General features: G+C 45.5%; 1 protein-coding gene across 7 annotated transcripts in view; it reads right to left on the bottom strand.

Annotated features, from left to right (window-relative positions):
• LOC110536836 (Down syndrome cell adhesion molecule-like protein 1 homolog) overlaps nucleotides 1–16356 on the bottom strand; it is an 86166-nt gene that overhangs the window by 12511 nt on the left and 57299 nt on the right. For 4 of the 7 annotated variants that reach the window (XR_005034939.1, XM_036937323.1, XM_036937324.1 and 1 more), the window contains exons 7-19: nucleotides 13790–14086; nucleotides 12424–12696; nucleotides 11563–11847; nucleotides 11193–11312; nucleotides 10772–10948; nucleotides 6216–6415; nucleotides 5981–6077; nucleotides 5748–5876; nucleotides 5467–5634; nucleotides 5236–5306; nucleotides 4864–5104; nucleotides 3415–3600; nucleotides 1663–1818 (exon numbers count right to left, since the gene is read on the bottom strand). Coding sequence is in view for 6 of the 7 variants with exons in the window: in XM_036937323.1 (XP_036793218.1) it covers nucleotides 1663–1818; nucleotides 3415–3600; nucleotides 4864–5104; nucleotides 5236–5306; nucleotides 5467–5634; nucleotides 5748–5876; nucleotides 5981–6077; nucleotides 6216–6415; nucleotides 10772–10948; nucleotides 11193–11312; nucleotides 11563–11847; nucleotides 12424–12696; nucleotides 13790–14086 (2400 nt within the window). In the remaining variant the exon portion in view is untranslated. Of the gene's footprint in view, nucleotides 1–1662; nucleotides 1819–3414; nucleotides 3601–4863; nucleotides 5105–5235; nucleotides 5307–5466; nucleotides 5635–5747; nucleotides 5877–5980; nucleotides 6078–6215; nucleotides 6416–10771; nucleotides 10949–11192; nucleotides 11313–11562; nucleotides 11848–12423; nucleotides 12697–13789; nucleotides 14087–16356 lie in introns of those variants that run through there. The other 3 variants (XM_036937325.1, XM_036937327.1, XM_036937328.1) reach the window with 2 other exon arrangements.

Raw genomic sequence — 16356 nt, 5'->3', positions numbered from 1 at the left:
TATCTCTAATCCAGGAGGAGTTCATTCCTGGGCCTGGCTGCCTGGCTGCCTGACTGCCTGGCTGCCTGACTGCCTGGCTGCCTGACTGCCTGGCTGCCTGGCTGCCTGACTGCCTGGCTGCCTGGCTGTCTGACTGCCTGGCTGCCTGGCTGCCTGAATGCCTGAATGCCTGACTGCCTGGCTGCCTGACTGCCTGGCTGCCTGACTGCCTGCCTGGCTGCCTGACTGCCTGGCTACCTGGCTGGTTGGCTACTTGTGTCCAGGGGGGCTGTGGGCTGCAGGGCTGGGTGCTGTGGATCAGTCCCCTTCCTCTCCCTCATTCTGCCTCTACCCCTCCTCTTCTATCCCCTATCTCTAGTCTTGAGCCCTCAGCCATGGGCCCAAAGCCTCTTAATTCTCATTATCACTGGTAATGGGGCCTCACTACACAAATGAGCTTTAGTCATGGGCTTGAGATACACCCTGACACTCTTCTCTATCCCCCCATGAACACACATACAGCCTTCCTCTGAGCTTCTCCTCTCTTCCAAGCAGTGTGCATCTCAGTGTGACTGTGGTTCTATCTTTCTGTGGTATATATATATTTATAGACTGGGGGGTTCGAGCCCTGAATGCTGATTGGCTGACAGCCGTGGTATATCAGACAGTATACCACGGGTATGACAAAACACATATTTTTACTGCTCTAATTACATTGGTAAAAAGTGTATTATAGCAATGAGGCACCTTGGGGGTTTGTGGTATATGGCCAATATATCATGGCTAAGGGCTGTATCCAGGCACACCGCCTTGCGTTGTGCGAATGAACAGCCCTTAGCTGTGGTATATTGGCCATATACCATACCTCCTTGGGCGTTATTGCTTAAATATACACTACCGGTCAAAAGTTTGGGGTCACTTAGAAATGTCCTTGTTTTTGAAAGAAAAGCTCATTTTTTGTCCATTAAAATAACATACATTTGATCAGAAATACAGTGTAGACATTGTTAATGTTGTAAATGACTATCGTAGCTGGAAATGACACATTTTTAATGGAATATATACATAGGCATACAGAGGCCCATTATCAGCAACCATCACTCCTGTGTTCCAATGGCACATTGTGTTAGCTAATCCAAGTCTTTGTTTCTGGCCATTTTGATCCTGTAATTGAACCCACAAATGCTGATGCTCCAGATACTCAACTAGTCTAAAGAATGCCAGTTTTATTGCTTCTTTAATCAGGACAACAGTTTTCAGCAGTGCTAACAGAATTGCAAAAGGGTTTTCTAATGCTCAATTAGCCTTTTAAAATGATAAACTTGGATTAGCTAACACAACGTGCCATTGGAACACAGGAGTGATGGTTGCCGATAATGGGCCTCTGTACGCCTATGTAGATATTCCTTAAAAAATATATTTTGTTTCCAGCTACAATAGTAATTTACAACATTAACAATGTCTACACTGTATTTCTGATCAATTTGATGTTATTTTAATGGACAAAATTGTGCTTTTCTTTCAAAAACAAGGACATTTCTACGTGACCCCAGATTTTGGAACGGTAGAGTATATATGGGTTAAAGTCGATATCAGTGGGAGGATAATGTATATGTGTGTGTTGACAGAGAGTGTTAGCGCGTGTGTGTGTCTGCGCAAATGCACATGTGTGCGTGTACTCACGGTCCTCGCGGGTTTGGATGTACAGGACATTGCTCCTGACCCCGTCCCCAGCCTGTGTGTAGGCCAGCACCTGGACACTGTAGTTAGTGAACTTCTCCAGCCCTCTCAGCTCCACCTGCTCACGAGTTGTAGTGATGTTTTGCATCTCTCCCCATTCTGAGAGAGAGAGCGAGAGAGAGAGAGTGAGAGAGAGAGAGAGAGAGAGATTAAGCCTTGTTTGTTCATACATCACAATGCACAAATTGGGAGGAAAATACAGGTTTGGCTCAAGGGGGCAAGGTAAACATACAAATAATATATTCCAGGTAAATCCCATAGAGAGACAGATGAGGAGAAGGGGTGTGTGAAGGGTTAGGAGACAGATAGGGAATGGGGTGTGTGAAGGGTTAGGAGACAGATAGGGAATGGGGTGTGTGAAGGGTTGGGAGACAGATAGGGAATTGGGTGTGTGAAGGGTTAGGAGACAGATAGGGAATGGGGTGTGTGAAGGGTTAGGAGACAGATAGGGAATGGGGTGTGTGAAGGGTTGGGAGACAGATAGGGAATGGGGTGTGTGAAGGGTTAGGAGACAGATAGGGAATTGGGTGTGTGAAGGGTTAGGAGACAGATAGGGAATGGGGTGTGTGAAGGGTTAGGAGACAGATGAGGAGAAGGGGTGTGTGAAGGGTTAGGAGACAGATGAGGAGAAGGGGTGTGTGAAGGGTTAGGAGACAGATGAGGAGAAAGGGTGTGTGAAGGGTTAGGAGACAGATGAGGAGAAGGGGTGTGTGAAGGGTTAGGAGACAGATAGGGAATGGGGTGTGTGAAGGGTTAGGAGACAGATGAGGAGAAGGGGTGTGTGAAGGGTTAGGAGACAGATGAGGAGAAGGGGTGTGTGAAGGGTTAGGAGACAGATGAGGAGAAGGGGTGTGTGAAGGGTTAGGAGACAGATGAGGAGAAAGGGTGTGTGAAGGGTTAGGAGACAGATGAGGAGAAGGGGTGTGTGAAGGGTTAGGAGACAGATAGGGAATGGGGTGTGTGAAGGGTTAGGAGACAGATGAGGAGAAGGGGTGTGTGAAGGGTTAGGAGACAGATAGGGAATGGGGTGTGTGAAGGGTTAGGAGACAGATATGGAATGGGGTGTGTGAAGGGTTAGGATACAGATAGGGAACGGGGTGTGTGAAGGGTTAGAAGACATATAGGGAATGGGGTGTGTGAAGGGTTAGGAGACAGATGAGGAGAAGGGGTGTGTGAAGGGTTAGGAGACAGATGAGGAGAAGGGGTGTGTGAAGGTTTAGGAGAGATTGGGAATGGGGTGTGTGAAGGGTTAGGATACAGATAGGGAGAAGGGGTGTGTGAAGGGTTAGTAGACAGATAGGGAATGGGGTGTGTGAAGGGTTAGGAGACAGATAGGGAATGGGGTGTGTGAAGGGTTAGGAGAAAGATGAGAAGGGGTGTGGGGCAGGCTAGGGCAGAGTTTGGGAGTGTGTGAAGGGTTAGGAGACAGTTGAGGAGAATGGGTGTGGGGCAGGCTAGGGCAGAGTTTGGGAGTATGTGACGGGTTAGGAGACAGATGAGGAGAAGGGGTGTGGGGCAGGCTAGGGCAGAGTTTGGGAGTGTGTGAAGGGTTAGGAGACAGATGAGGAGAAGGGGTGTGGGGCAGGCTAGGGCAGAGTTTGGGAGTGTGTTATGTGTTCAGACACACGGACAGATAGACAGGCAGGTGAGGCCATGGGTTTGGGGTGGAGTTAGAATGATAGTAGTGATAATTACTCTGCATGGGCCCCTGTGCCTGGCCCCCACAGCACCCACCTCCGTCGGGGAAGAGGGACCAGAACACCACACGGTAGCCCTTCAGCACGCCATGCAGCGTCAGACGCGGTGGCTCCGCCCACGTGATCACCGCCTCGTCTGAGGTCACCGAGATAGCCCGCACGTTCTGGGGCGGCTGGCTGGGCACTGGGGGTAGGAGAGAGGTCAAAAGTTAACATCACAGAGGACCATAGTGTACCTTATTGAACACAGCTGTCTGCGACTAATAGGACGGAGATACAGTAATAGTAAGAAACTGCATAACATTCCCAAAATACTATTTATTCCAATCTTCAATTTTCAATCACTGCAATGGAGAGAGAAAGAGAGAAGTATAAAGTGAGGGATGGCAGAGAGAGAGGCAGGTATAAGGGAAAAGGGAAAGAGGAATACACTGTATCATTTACCAGGCGAGTCTTGACTGTTAAGGGTTAACTTGGAGGAAGGGGGGATGGTGATGAGAGGCAGACGGCGGATAAAAAGCAGAAGTGTGCGGACGGAGGACAATGTGTCCAGCTGTGTGATAATTGCAGCTGTAGAAACAGCAGCAAGCAGACAGAGACAGAGAAAGACAGAGAGTGTGTGTTGTAGTTACCATCACTACTAACTAATTATCATAATCAGGATCTACATCTATCTCTATCATTAAGGCTGTACACACGGGGGGAGACTGAGGGACTAAGATGTTGTCTGTCTGATGTAAAGATAAAACAGAGAGTAGAGAAAGAAGGAGAAGGGGGATCACCCAATGAAAGCAAAGGGAGAAATAGATTCAGGAGAGAAAAAATTGAATGAATCAACAAAAAAATGGTGTAAACGAGAGAGGGAATAGAGAGATGACCAATGAAGGGGAGAGAGGGAGAAGACGAGAGAGAGAGAGAGAGAGGGAGATATAGAGATAACCAATGAAGGGGAGAGAGGGAGAGGGAGAGGACGAGACAGAGAGAGAGGGAGATAGAGAGAGGTAGAGTGGGCAGGCATATTCAGAGAGTAATGGGGTCTCTCGCTCTCTCAGTCTACTGAGGGAGCTAATTAAAACAGGAGAATGATGGGGGATGTGCTGCATGTTCATTTCCTCCATTTTGTCTCAGAGACTGTGTGTGAGAGTGTTTGCACAACTGAATCAATGTGTGGGTGCATCTTTATTTACTGCTTTTCCACTCTATTCTTACATGATTGGACTCTATTTTCTATTCCTGTTGACAACTTAAAGAAATCTACCCGTTGTACTAGCAAAGTATGAATCTCTCTCTCTCGCTATCTCTCTCTATATCTCTCTCTATATCTCTCTCTATATCTCTCTCTAGATCTCTCTCTAGATCTCTCTCTAGATCTCTCTCTCTCTCTAGCTCCCTCCCTCTACCATCATCTATCCCCCTCTTTCCCTAACCTCCCTCCCTCCGGTCTTACCATCCTCCAGTGTGGTAGCGTTGATCTCAGTGCTAGAGGGACCAGTGCCAGCCCTGTTGAAGGCCTGGACCACCACTCCATACTGGGCAAACTTCTTCAGGTTGTCCAGGGTGTACACCTCACTGTCCCCTGTGGCCTTCATCTCCACAATGCTGTATTGGCCGTTACTGCCCGGCCCATTCTCACGGTAACCGATCTGGTACCCCCGGATCAACCCGTTCTGAAGCTCCTTTCTGGGGGCCTGAGAGGGAGAGGCAAGGGACAGCTCTGTTAGGAACCTGACTGTAGATTAATGACAGTTAGTTTGAATGTCTCACTTATTATGGAATTACAGCATAAAGGAAGAGAGGCATGATGGTTAATGAAGTTTACCCTCCATGTGACCCGTATGCTCTGAGACGTCATTGGTTGGAGGATCACTTCCATAGGGGGCCCATCAGGTTCTGTTTAGGTGAGAGGTTGAAATAAGGGTTTCAATAGCACCAAACAAGACATAATTTTAAATAAGTGTGTGTCTCTGTGTGTGTGTATGTTTGTGTGTGTGCTTGTGTGCGTGCTTGTGCATGTGTGTGTGTTTGCGTGCGTGTTTGCGGTTAGACTTACGTGCTTCCTCAGTGCTGATGGTGAGCTCCTTGCTAGGCTGGCTGCGTCCGATCTTGTTGAAGGAGTACATGCGGATGCTGTAGACACAGGCAGGGTGCAGCTCCACGATGTTAGCCTGGTTGTTAGTGGGGGAGATGTTCCTGGTGGTGTACTTGTGATCCCAAGTATCTGTAACAAATAGAAGCAGATAGAGAGAACATTAGAGGACCAGAGAAAAGGGAGTTAGATCGAGGACAATTGGGATGTGAGGGTTTACAGGGTTGGACTGGTTGGACTCGTACCAGACTTGTTCTTATATTCGATGTCGTAGCTGGTGATGATGCTGTTGCCATCGAACCTCTGGATCCAGCGCAGGTTCATACTGCGGTCCTTCACCTCTCTCACCTCCAACTCAGGAGGGTCAGGAGGCTCTGTGTGTGTTAAAGGAGGAGGTTGGGTATACATTTAACCTTAATCACTGGTCGGTCAACAGTGAGCCTATGTGCAGTAATAGCAGAGTGCGAGAGATAGGCACCTTGCACGGTAAGTTGGATGAGTCCTCGCCCCTCTCCGTATGAGTTGATGGCGTGGCAGGAGAAGAAGACTGAGTCCCCGCGCTCCGCTGGCTTCAGCTACATGGGGGACAGCAACACACAAAATAACCCTTTTTGTACTCTGATCTCAACTCAATTGGGCTAAAATTCTAAATTCTAATGCCCTCCAATGTCAATTCTCTCTCAACATTTTACCCTCTTTCCTCAGTGTCTGACCTTGAGTGTGGAGATAACCTCGTCTCCCTTCTTGTTGATGGTGATGGAGTAGCGGGGGTTCCTCTCGGCATCGATGACAGTGTCGCCCCTCTCCCAGCGGATGATGATGGGCTGCTCGCCCCGCGCTGTGCAGTTCAGCTCCTTCATCTGGCCCTTGATGGCCATGGTGGTGTTGGGGTGCGACGTGATCATGGCTGGAACTGGAGACACACACAGAGAGAAATATTAATGAATGTGATGAATAGATATGGGGGAATGAGAGAAGGAAAGAGGGATGGGTATTAGAAAAATCAAGGTACTGTACAGGTGTGTTGAAAATAGAAATCTCAATTTATTCCCTCCATCACTCTCTATTTTCATTTCACGCTCCGAGACCCCGTGGCCCTCTCACACCCCCTCCTCTCTTCCCTGTCTACCTCCTTCCCTCCTCTCCTTCCCTCCTCTTTGCCAACATGGGTTATTGATCTGAAGGGTTCCTGCTGTTTTGTTTTCATCACTAATTCATCAGAACCTTTCCTTCCCCACCACAGCCATAGACAGACAAAAAGACACACAGACTGGAGGAACAAATCAATCAACATGCACACACAGACACACACACCAGTCCGGGAGACTTAGAGAGAGTGGTATTTAAGTTTAGAGCCAACCCTCCTCCTGAAGAGGGTTAATGAAGTGTAGCCCAGGGCTGGGGTCAAACAGGAGGGGGGGATGAATGACAAGTGTGAGGAAGAGAATGAGAGAAAATGAAATAGAGAAAGAGAGAGACAGAGTGAGACAACATGCTCTGCTCACGCCTACTGTAATGGTCTGGGCCTAAACCACACGAAACACTAGACACTATGGAACACATATATTTTACTATCTCATTCTGGAATATACAATGTCTGAGGTCATCTGACTTTGGCCTAAAGAGCAGGAATCCAGACTTCATAAAATAAATTGGAAATACAGACATTGTCATCCTACAAGAAACCTGGTATAGAGGAGACGGACCCACTGGTTGCCCTCTAGGTTACAGAGAGCTGGTAGTCCAATCCACTAAACTACCAGGTATGAAACAGGGAAGAGACTCAGGGGGTGTGCTAATTTGGTATAGAGCAGACCTAACACACTCTTTTAAATTAGTCAAAACAGGAACATTTTACATCTGGCTAGAAATTATCGCCACAGAGAAAAATGTCCTCACGTGTGCTACCTATATCCCTCCAATAGAATCCTCATACTTTAACAATGACAACATCTCCATCCTAGAGGGTGAGATCAACCATTTCCAGGTCCAGGGACATGTACTAGTCTGTGACGACCTAAATGCCAAAACTGGACAAGAACCTGACACTCTCAGCAAACAGTATTCCCTCCCAAATATGCCTCCCTAGACACAACTATGACAAAACAACCAACAAAAATGGGTCACAACTCCTGCAGCTCTGTCACACGCGGGGTCTGTACATAGTCAATGGTCGGCTTCGAGGAGACTCCTATGGTAGATACACCTACAGCTCATCCCTTGGCAGTATTACTGTAGATTACTTCATCACTGACCTCAACCCAGAGTCTCTCAGAGCTTTCACAGTCAGCCCACTAACACCCCTATTAGATCCCAGCAAAATCACAGTCTACCTGAACAGAGCAATACTCAATCATGAGGCATAACAGCCAAAGGAACTGTATAATATTAAGAAATTCAATCCCTTTTAGACAACTTCCTGTGCAAAAAAATGTCACTGTAATAGTGAAGGTGTAAACTTGGCAGTAAAAAGCCTAAACAGTATATTTGACCTTTCAGCTTCCCTTATCAAATCAAACAATTTCAAGCAGACAACCTAAGAAAATTAACAACAATGACAAATAGTTTGATGAAGAATTAAAAAACCTAAGAAAGACATTGAGAAACCTATCCAAACAAAAACATAGAGATCCAGACAACCTGAGTCTGTGTCTTCACTGTGCTAAATCACTAAAACAATAGAGAAATACACTACGGAAAAAGAAGGAACAAGCACGTCAGAAAGCACGTCAGAAATCAGCTCAATGTAATCGAAGAATCCATAGAATCAAACCACTTCTGGTAAAATTGGAACACACTAAACAAACAACAAAACGAAGAGTTATCTATCCAGAATGTGGATGTGAATAAACCCAGTCTCCAATCATTTGGATCTATAGCAAAGAACAAACAGCAAAAACATATACATGATCAATTACAAATCTTAGAATCAGCTATTAAACACTACCAGAACCCACTGAATTCTCCAATTACATTGAATGAACTACAGGACAAAATACAAACCCTCCAACCCAAAAAGGCCTGTGGTGTTGATGGCATACTACAGTACATGAAATTATCAAATAGACAGACCACAAATTCCAAACGTTTTAACATCATCCTCAGCTCTGGCATATTCCCCAATATTTGTAACCAAGGACTGATAACCCCAATCCACAAAAGTGGAGACAAATTTGACCCCAATAACTATCGTGGGATATTGGTCAACAGCAACCTTGGGAAAATACTCTGCATTATCATTAACAGCAAACTCAGTAAAAACAATGAACTGAGCTAACGTACATTTGTCTTATTAACAAATTACGATACGACAGACCACAAATTCACCCTGCACACACTAATTCAAAAACAAACAAAGCAAAACAAAGGCAAAGTCTTCTTATGCTTTGTTGAATTCAAAAAAGCCTTTGACTCAATTTGGCATGAGGGTCTGCTATACAAATTGATGGAAAGTGGTGTTGGGGGAAAAACATCAAACATTATAAAATCTATGTACAGAAACAACAAGTGTGCGGTTAAAATGGGCAAAAAAACACACATTTCTTTCCACATGGACGTGGGGTGAGACAGGGATGCAGCTTAAGCCCCACCCTCTTCAACATACATATCAACAAATTGGTGAGGGCACTAGAACAGTCTGCAGCACCTGGCCTCACCCTACTAGAATCTGAAGTCAAATGTCTACTGTTTGCTGATGATCTGGTGCTTATGTCCCTAACCAAGGAGGGCCTACAGCAGCACCTAGATCTGCACAGATTCTGTCAGACCTGGGCCCTGACAGACTTAGGCCCTGACAGACCTGGACCCTGAATGACCTGGGCCCCGGCAGTAAATCTCAGTAAGACCAAAATAAGGGTGTTCCAAAAAAGGTACAGTTGCCTGGAAAACAAATACAAATTCCATCTAGACACTGTTGCCCTAGAGCACACAAAAAACTATGCATGCCTCAGCCTAAACATCAGTGTCACAGGTAACTTCCACAAAGCTGTGAACAATCTGAGAGACAAGGCAAGAAGAGCCTTCTATGCCATCAAAAGGAACATAAAATTTCACATACCAATTGAGATCTGGCTAAAAATACTTGAATCGGTTATAGAACCCATTGCCTTTTTTTTGGTTGTGATGTCTGAGGACCACTCACCAACCAAGAAACACCAAATTGAGACTATGCACGCAGAATTCTGAAAAAAATATCCTCCTCATACAACGTAAAACACCAAATAATGCATGCAGAGCAGAATTAGGCTGATACCCGCTAATTATCAAAATCCAGAAAAGAGACGTTAAATTCTACAAGCACCTTAAAGGAAGCGATTCCCAAACATTCCATAACAAAGCCATCACCGACAGAGAGATGAACCTGGAGAAGAGTCCTCTAAAAAAGCTGGTCCTGGTGCTCTGTTCACAAACACATCACACCCCACAGAGCCCCAGGACAGCAACACAATTAGACCCAACCAAATCAGGAGAAAACAAAGAGATAATTACTTGACACATTGCAAAGAATTAACCAAAAAACGGAGCAAAATAGAATGCTATTTGGCCCTAAAGAGAGACTACACAGTGGCAGAATACCTGACCATTGTGACTGACACAAAATTAAGGAAAGCTGACTATGTTCAGACTCAGTGAGCATAGCCTTGCTATTGAGAAAGGTCGCCGTAGGCAGACCTGGCTCTCAAGAGAAGACAGGCTATGTGCACACTGATCACAAAATGAGGTGGAAACTGAGCTGCACTTCCTAACCTCCTGACAAATGTATGACCATATTAGAGACACATATTTCCCTCAGATTATACAGACGCACAAATAACTATTTGAAAAAAAATCAAATTTTGATAAACTAACAAATCTATTGGGTGAAATACCAGCGTGTGCAATCACAGCAGCAAGATTTGTGACCTGTTGCCACATGAAAAGGTCAACCAGTGAAGAACAAACACCATTGTAAATACAACCCATATTTATGTTTATATATTTTCCCTTTTTTAAACTTGAACTATTTGCACATCGTTAAAACACTGTATATAGACATAATATGACATTTGAAATGTTATTCTGGAACAGTAATATTTACTGTTGACTTTTTATTGTTTATTTCACTTTTGTTTATCAATTTCACTGGCTTTGGTAATGTAAACATATGTTTCCATGCCAATAAAGCCCCTTGACTTGAATTGAATTGAGAGAGAATGAGAGAAAAGAAGAAAGAAAGAGAGAACGAGAGAGAGGGAGAGAGAGAGACCTAGTGAGAGACAGATGAACTCACTCTTGACGGTGAGGACCATGCTCTTGCTGATGTCAGAGCCCACTCCATTGGAGGCCTGACAGAGGTAGTATCCCCGGTCGTCCTCTAGGACGTGCCGAATCAGCAGGGAGCCGTTGAACATGATCTGGATCCGACCAGTCAGAGGCACAGGGTGGTACTGCTGGGGGTTCCCTATACCTACAGGGAGGAACGGCACGGTCTTGTCAAGTCAAACTTATGCATGGTTATAATGGTCTCTAATCTTACGCTTGGATGTACATTAGTTATGATGTTACAGTAGAGAATAAAAATAAAAACATTTGCTAATTTTATCTTCCATCATCAATTAAACTTTATTGTACAAGTTCTTTCACTATGATACATAGAATAGTAGACAGTTCGATAGCTGATGTTGTTAGTGCTGCAGGGTGTTGGTCTTTACCTTTGGCGTGTTTCCACATGACTTTGGGAGGGGGGTATCCCTCCACAGAACAGTTTAGTACTCCTGCCTTCCCATAGATCCCATCCTGGTTGTTGGGCTGGACCACGAAGCGAGGGGGAACTGAGGGAGGAGAGGTTATAGTTAGTACAGTCATTATAATTGACAACAGCATCTCTAAAATGGTGGATATTCTTCAAGTATTATCCAATCCTTCTGTGTTTTCTTAATATCTTCCAGCTTCTATAACCAGTCTGTCCATGCATTCATTCTTTATCTTTCTAAAATTCTTCAACACCACTTATCTTCCAATCCTTCCTCTCCTTCTCACCCTCCCTCCCTCCATCCTCTCCTCCCCTCCTCCCTCTCTCACCGGTGACGACCAGCTGTCTTTCCCAGCTGACGGTTGCCGCGGCGTTGCTAGCGATGCAGGTGTAGTTGCCGTTGTGCTTCAGCGTCACCTTGGAGATCTGCAAGGAGCTCATGAATTCCTTGGTCTCTATGCCAACACCAGAGGCGGAACCAGGCACGATGAGTTGCCCGTCTTTGTGCCAGGTGATGCGGATGGGCATGTCACCTGACGACACCACGCAGGCAATGTACATCAGCTTTCCCACCGACGTGGAGGGGATATCAAAGGGCTGGATCAGGGGTGGCACTAGGGGGCAGAGGTTACAGAGGTCAGAGGTTAGTGGTCCCACCCCTGACCCCCTTCCATCTCCACCAGCCCATAATAGGTGCTCTGATTACAGGCCAACTGGCGGAGGAAGTCATGCCGTTGCCATGGTCGCGGAAGGGGGTGGAGTGGTGCTACAGCTAAGACGTCTGGGGGATTTAATCTGGGCCTCATTATGATTTATCTAATTAAATCAGAGACACATACAAACACACGTGCACACGCACACACAGACTTCTATAGACCCCCCAACACCCACACACAAACACACCTAATGCACACATGCTTACCACCCAACAAACACACTTACACATTCACATAAAGCTAGATGCTTTTAACACCATGGTGTGACCACCCTGTTAAGCTGATTGCCTCTTTACGACTAGGAAGAAACCTTGCTCAAACATTGGTGACTTTCAACAAATCCATTGCACTGGAGTGAGCGGTAACATCCTGTCATTGGTAGATTTAGTGTAACACATCATCCCTTCCCCCTTTGCCTTACCTATGCCACCTTTGCCCCCACCCCCTGTCCTCCAACCCTGTCTAGTCCCCTACCTTTGACAGTGACGTGGACAGTCTGGTCGATGGAGGTCTGTGGCTGGATGAGCACACTACACAGGTAGGTACCCTCGTCCATGCCCTTCTGCACATCACTCAGCCTCAGGGTTCCATTCTCATACACCACCTGGCGATGGTTGTCAGGCAGCAGCATGCCGTCCTTAAACCACTTGATAGAGTAGTAGGGGTAACCAATCACACGACAGGTTATAAAGGTGTTCCTTCCTGCCACAGCCGTGATGTCACGCATCTCCCTGATCCTAGGAGAACCTGGAGACACAGAAAAGAGAGGGAGGAAGAGGGGAGAGGAGGAGAGGAGGGAAAAAGGAGGAGGAAGAAGGGGGAAAAGGGAGGAGGAGACAGGGGTGGAAGAGGAGAGAGAGGGGAGGAGAACATGGGAGAAAAGGGGAGCAGAGAAGATAAAGATTGGGGAGGGAGAAGATAAAGGTTGGGGAGGGAGAAGATAAAGGTTGGGGAGGGAGAAGATAAAGGTTGGGGAGGGAGAAGATAAAGGTTGGGGAGGGAGAAGATAAAGGTTGGGGAGGGAGAAGATAAAGGTTGGGGAGGGAGAAGATAAAGATTGGGGAGGGAGAAGATAAAGGTTGGGGAGGGAGAAGATAAAGGTTGGGGAGGGAGAAGATAAAGGTTGGGGAGGGAGAAGATAAAGGTTGGGGAGGGAGAAGATTATGGTTGGGGAGGGAGAAGATAAAGGTTGCGGAGGGAGAAGATAAAGGTTGGGGAGGGAGAAGATAAAAGTTGGGTAGAGAGTGATTGGGGCAGATTGAGGGGTAGAGAAAGAGGTTAGTGATGTCCCCTTAACCCAATCATACTGGTAATATTTGTAATATCTATTAATGTGTTTTCTAAGTGATTGTGTGCATGGGTGTGTATGCACATGTTTGACTACATTACCCTCAGTAACACTGTCCTATGGTCTTGATGAGAACAGACATGGTCTTTGCTGTGGTCTTGATGAGAACAGATAGATAGAGACAGGAGTCAGAGAGACATCCAGGTAGACAGACACACAGCAAAAGAGAGAGAGAAACACACACTGGGCAAGACACAGACAGACAGAAACAGGGACGTGAGAGCGGGAGAGAGACACACATACAGAGAAAAAGACAGAGAGTAAGAAAGAGGGATGACGGTTGGAGGGTTGGGGTTGGGTGTGTGAAATGATGGACTCTAAACCTCGCTGTATGTGTTAGTGCATGTATGCATGTGTCTTGGATGTGTGTACGTGTTGCACGTTTGTCTAACTCCTCACACATCTCCACCTGTTTCTGTACTGTATACTTATTGTCAGTGCGTGTATAGGTGCAGGTGTGGGGTGCGTGTATATTGAAAAGTAGACAGGCACCTCTTACGTTTATGCGCGCTTGGTACTCGGCGCTACCGGCCGAGTTGCGTGCGGCGCAGCGATACACTCCCCCGTCACGGATGGCCGGGCTGCTGACGTTGACATGTGACACGGTCAGGCCGTCTGATAGGGTGTACTGGCTGGTCTTGTAGGCGGAGTCTCGCACCACAGGCTCGTCGTCCAGTGTCCAGGTGATGGAGGGGGGTGGTGCTCCCTTGGAGGCACACATCAGGGAGAAGGGCTCACCGGGGGCGACCACGCGCTCACTGAAGGACGACACGATACGAGGAGTGCCGTCTACAGGAGAGATAGATGGAGAGAGAGAGAGAGAGAGAGAGAGAGAGAGAGAGAGAGAGAGAGAGAGAGAGAGAGAGAGAGAGAAAGAGAGAGAGAGAGAGAAAGAGAGAGGGGAAATGTGAGATAATGTTACAGATGTAGGATCTTAATTTGATCACTCTGTTGCAGGAGAATGCAGGACATTTTAAACGTGTAGGTTATTTGAGGTTTAAAAAGGCTTCTGAAGTTTGTAATTTCCACTTTGAAATTTCAGACTTCATTTTCCCTTCCGAAAAACATATCAACCCCTACAAAAATGTCTATTAATCATAATCCACATAATAATTAACATTTCCTGTTGCTGCAGGATTATTTTTATGCTGTTGCAAACTGGCTAAAATGAAGATCCTACATCTGTAAGCGAGATTTGGTTGGGGGGGACCCCACCCCGCGGCAAAACATTTTAGTGGCCCCTCTCTTGAGAGTGGAGAGAAACATTTATATTTTAAAAGTGAATTTCCTGCAATTCTACACATTTCGCCATGGAGCAGAGAGAAACATTTTGTAATTTTATAACGAATGTAATGCAATACTACCTTTGCCATGGGGCAGAGAGAAATCATTTGCAGTTTTACAGCTTATTTCCTGAAATTCTATCAATTTTGCAATGGGGTGGAGAGAAAGTTTAGCCGTTTTAAACACCCACAAGTGCAAAAATTCAAAAAGTCATCATTTTAGTCAAAGTATGATTGGGATTGAAGTGGGAAATTGAAGTGGTAACTTTGGATATTATCCATGCCAATGCCGTGTTTTTAACCTATGCTATGACATGCTAATACTTTTCAGTCTACGTTTCTTTTCAGGACAGTTTAATTTGAATGTTACCACCCACCAGCATAGCATTGTTTATTAATCAGAAACACCTGCAAAGTTCTTCCTCTTCGGAGTCTCGACTGAGCTGAGCAATATAACAGATCATTTTCGGCTGAGCCAAACAGCTTTTTGTCATGGAACAAATTAAAATAGGGGGTGCAAACTTAAGTTGTTTTTTTGTTTGTTTTCTTTATTAGCAAATTATAATTGTAAAGTTTCACAAATGTTTGAGCTAGTCTGTCTAACAAAAATATATATGACATTTTATATACTGAATAAAAATAGTTACAGTTCATATGAGGAAATCATTCAATTGAAATACATTCATTAGGCCCTAATCTATGAATTGCACATGACTGGGAATACAGATATGCATCTGTTGGTCACAGATTAAAAAAATACAAAAATAAAAATTTGGAGCGTGGATCAGAAAACCAGTCAGTATCTAGTGTGTCCACCATTTGCCTCATGCATCGCGACACATCTCCTTTGCATAGAGTTTATCAGGCTGTTGATTGTGGCCCGTGGAATGTTGTCCCACTCCTATTCAATGGCTGTGCGAAGTCCTGGATATTGGCGGGAACTGGAACACGCTGTCGTACACATCAATCCAGAGCATCCCAAACATGCTCAATGGGTGACATCTCTGGTGAGTATACAGGCCATCGAAGAACTGGGACATTTTCAGCTTCCAGGAATTGTGTACAGATCCTGGCGACATGGAGCCGTCATTATCTTGCTGAAACATGAGGTGATGGCGGCGGGTGAATGGCACAACAATGGGCTTCAGAATCTCGTCACAGTATCTCTGTGCATTTAAATTGGCATTGATAAAATGCAATTGTGTTCATTGTCCATAGCTTATGCCTAACTACACCATAACCCCACCGCCACCATATGGCACTCTGTTCACAACTTTGACATCAGCAAACCGCTCACCCACACGACGCCGTACACATGGTCTGCGGTTGTGAGGCCGGTTGGACGTACTGTCAAATTCTCTAAAACAACGTTGGAGGCGGCTTATGTTAGAGGAATTAACATTCAATTCATGCCAATTGCACAGTCCCTCAAAATTTTAGACATCTGTGGCATTGTGTTGTGTGACAAAACTACACATTTTAGAGTGGCCTTTTATTGTCCCCAGCACAACGTGAACCTGTGTAATGATCATGCTGTTCAATCAGCTTCTTGATATGCCACACCTGTCAGGTGGATGGATTATCTTGGCAAATGAGAAATGCTCACTAACAGGGATGTAAACAAATGAGTGCACAACATTTGAGAGAAATAATATTTTTGTTCATATGGAATATTTATGGGATCTTTCTATTTCAGCTCATGAAACATGGGACCAACACTTTACCTGTTGCGTTTATATTTTTTTTCAGTGTAATGGTAAAATTGTGTGTAATATG

Source organism: Oncorhynchus mykiss, chromosome 12 (genome assembly GCF_013265735.2).
Source record: "Oncorhynchus mykiss isolate Arlee chromosome 12, USDA_OmykA_1.1, whole genome shotgun sequence".
NCBI lineage: Eukaryota > Metazoa > Chordata > Actinopteri > Salmoniformes > Salmonidae > Oncorhynchus > Oncorhynchus mykiss.
This window is presented reverse-complemented; position numbering and strand designations above follow the sequence as displayed.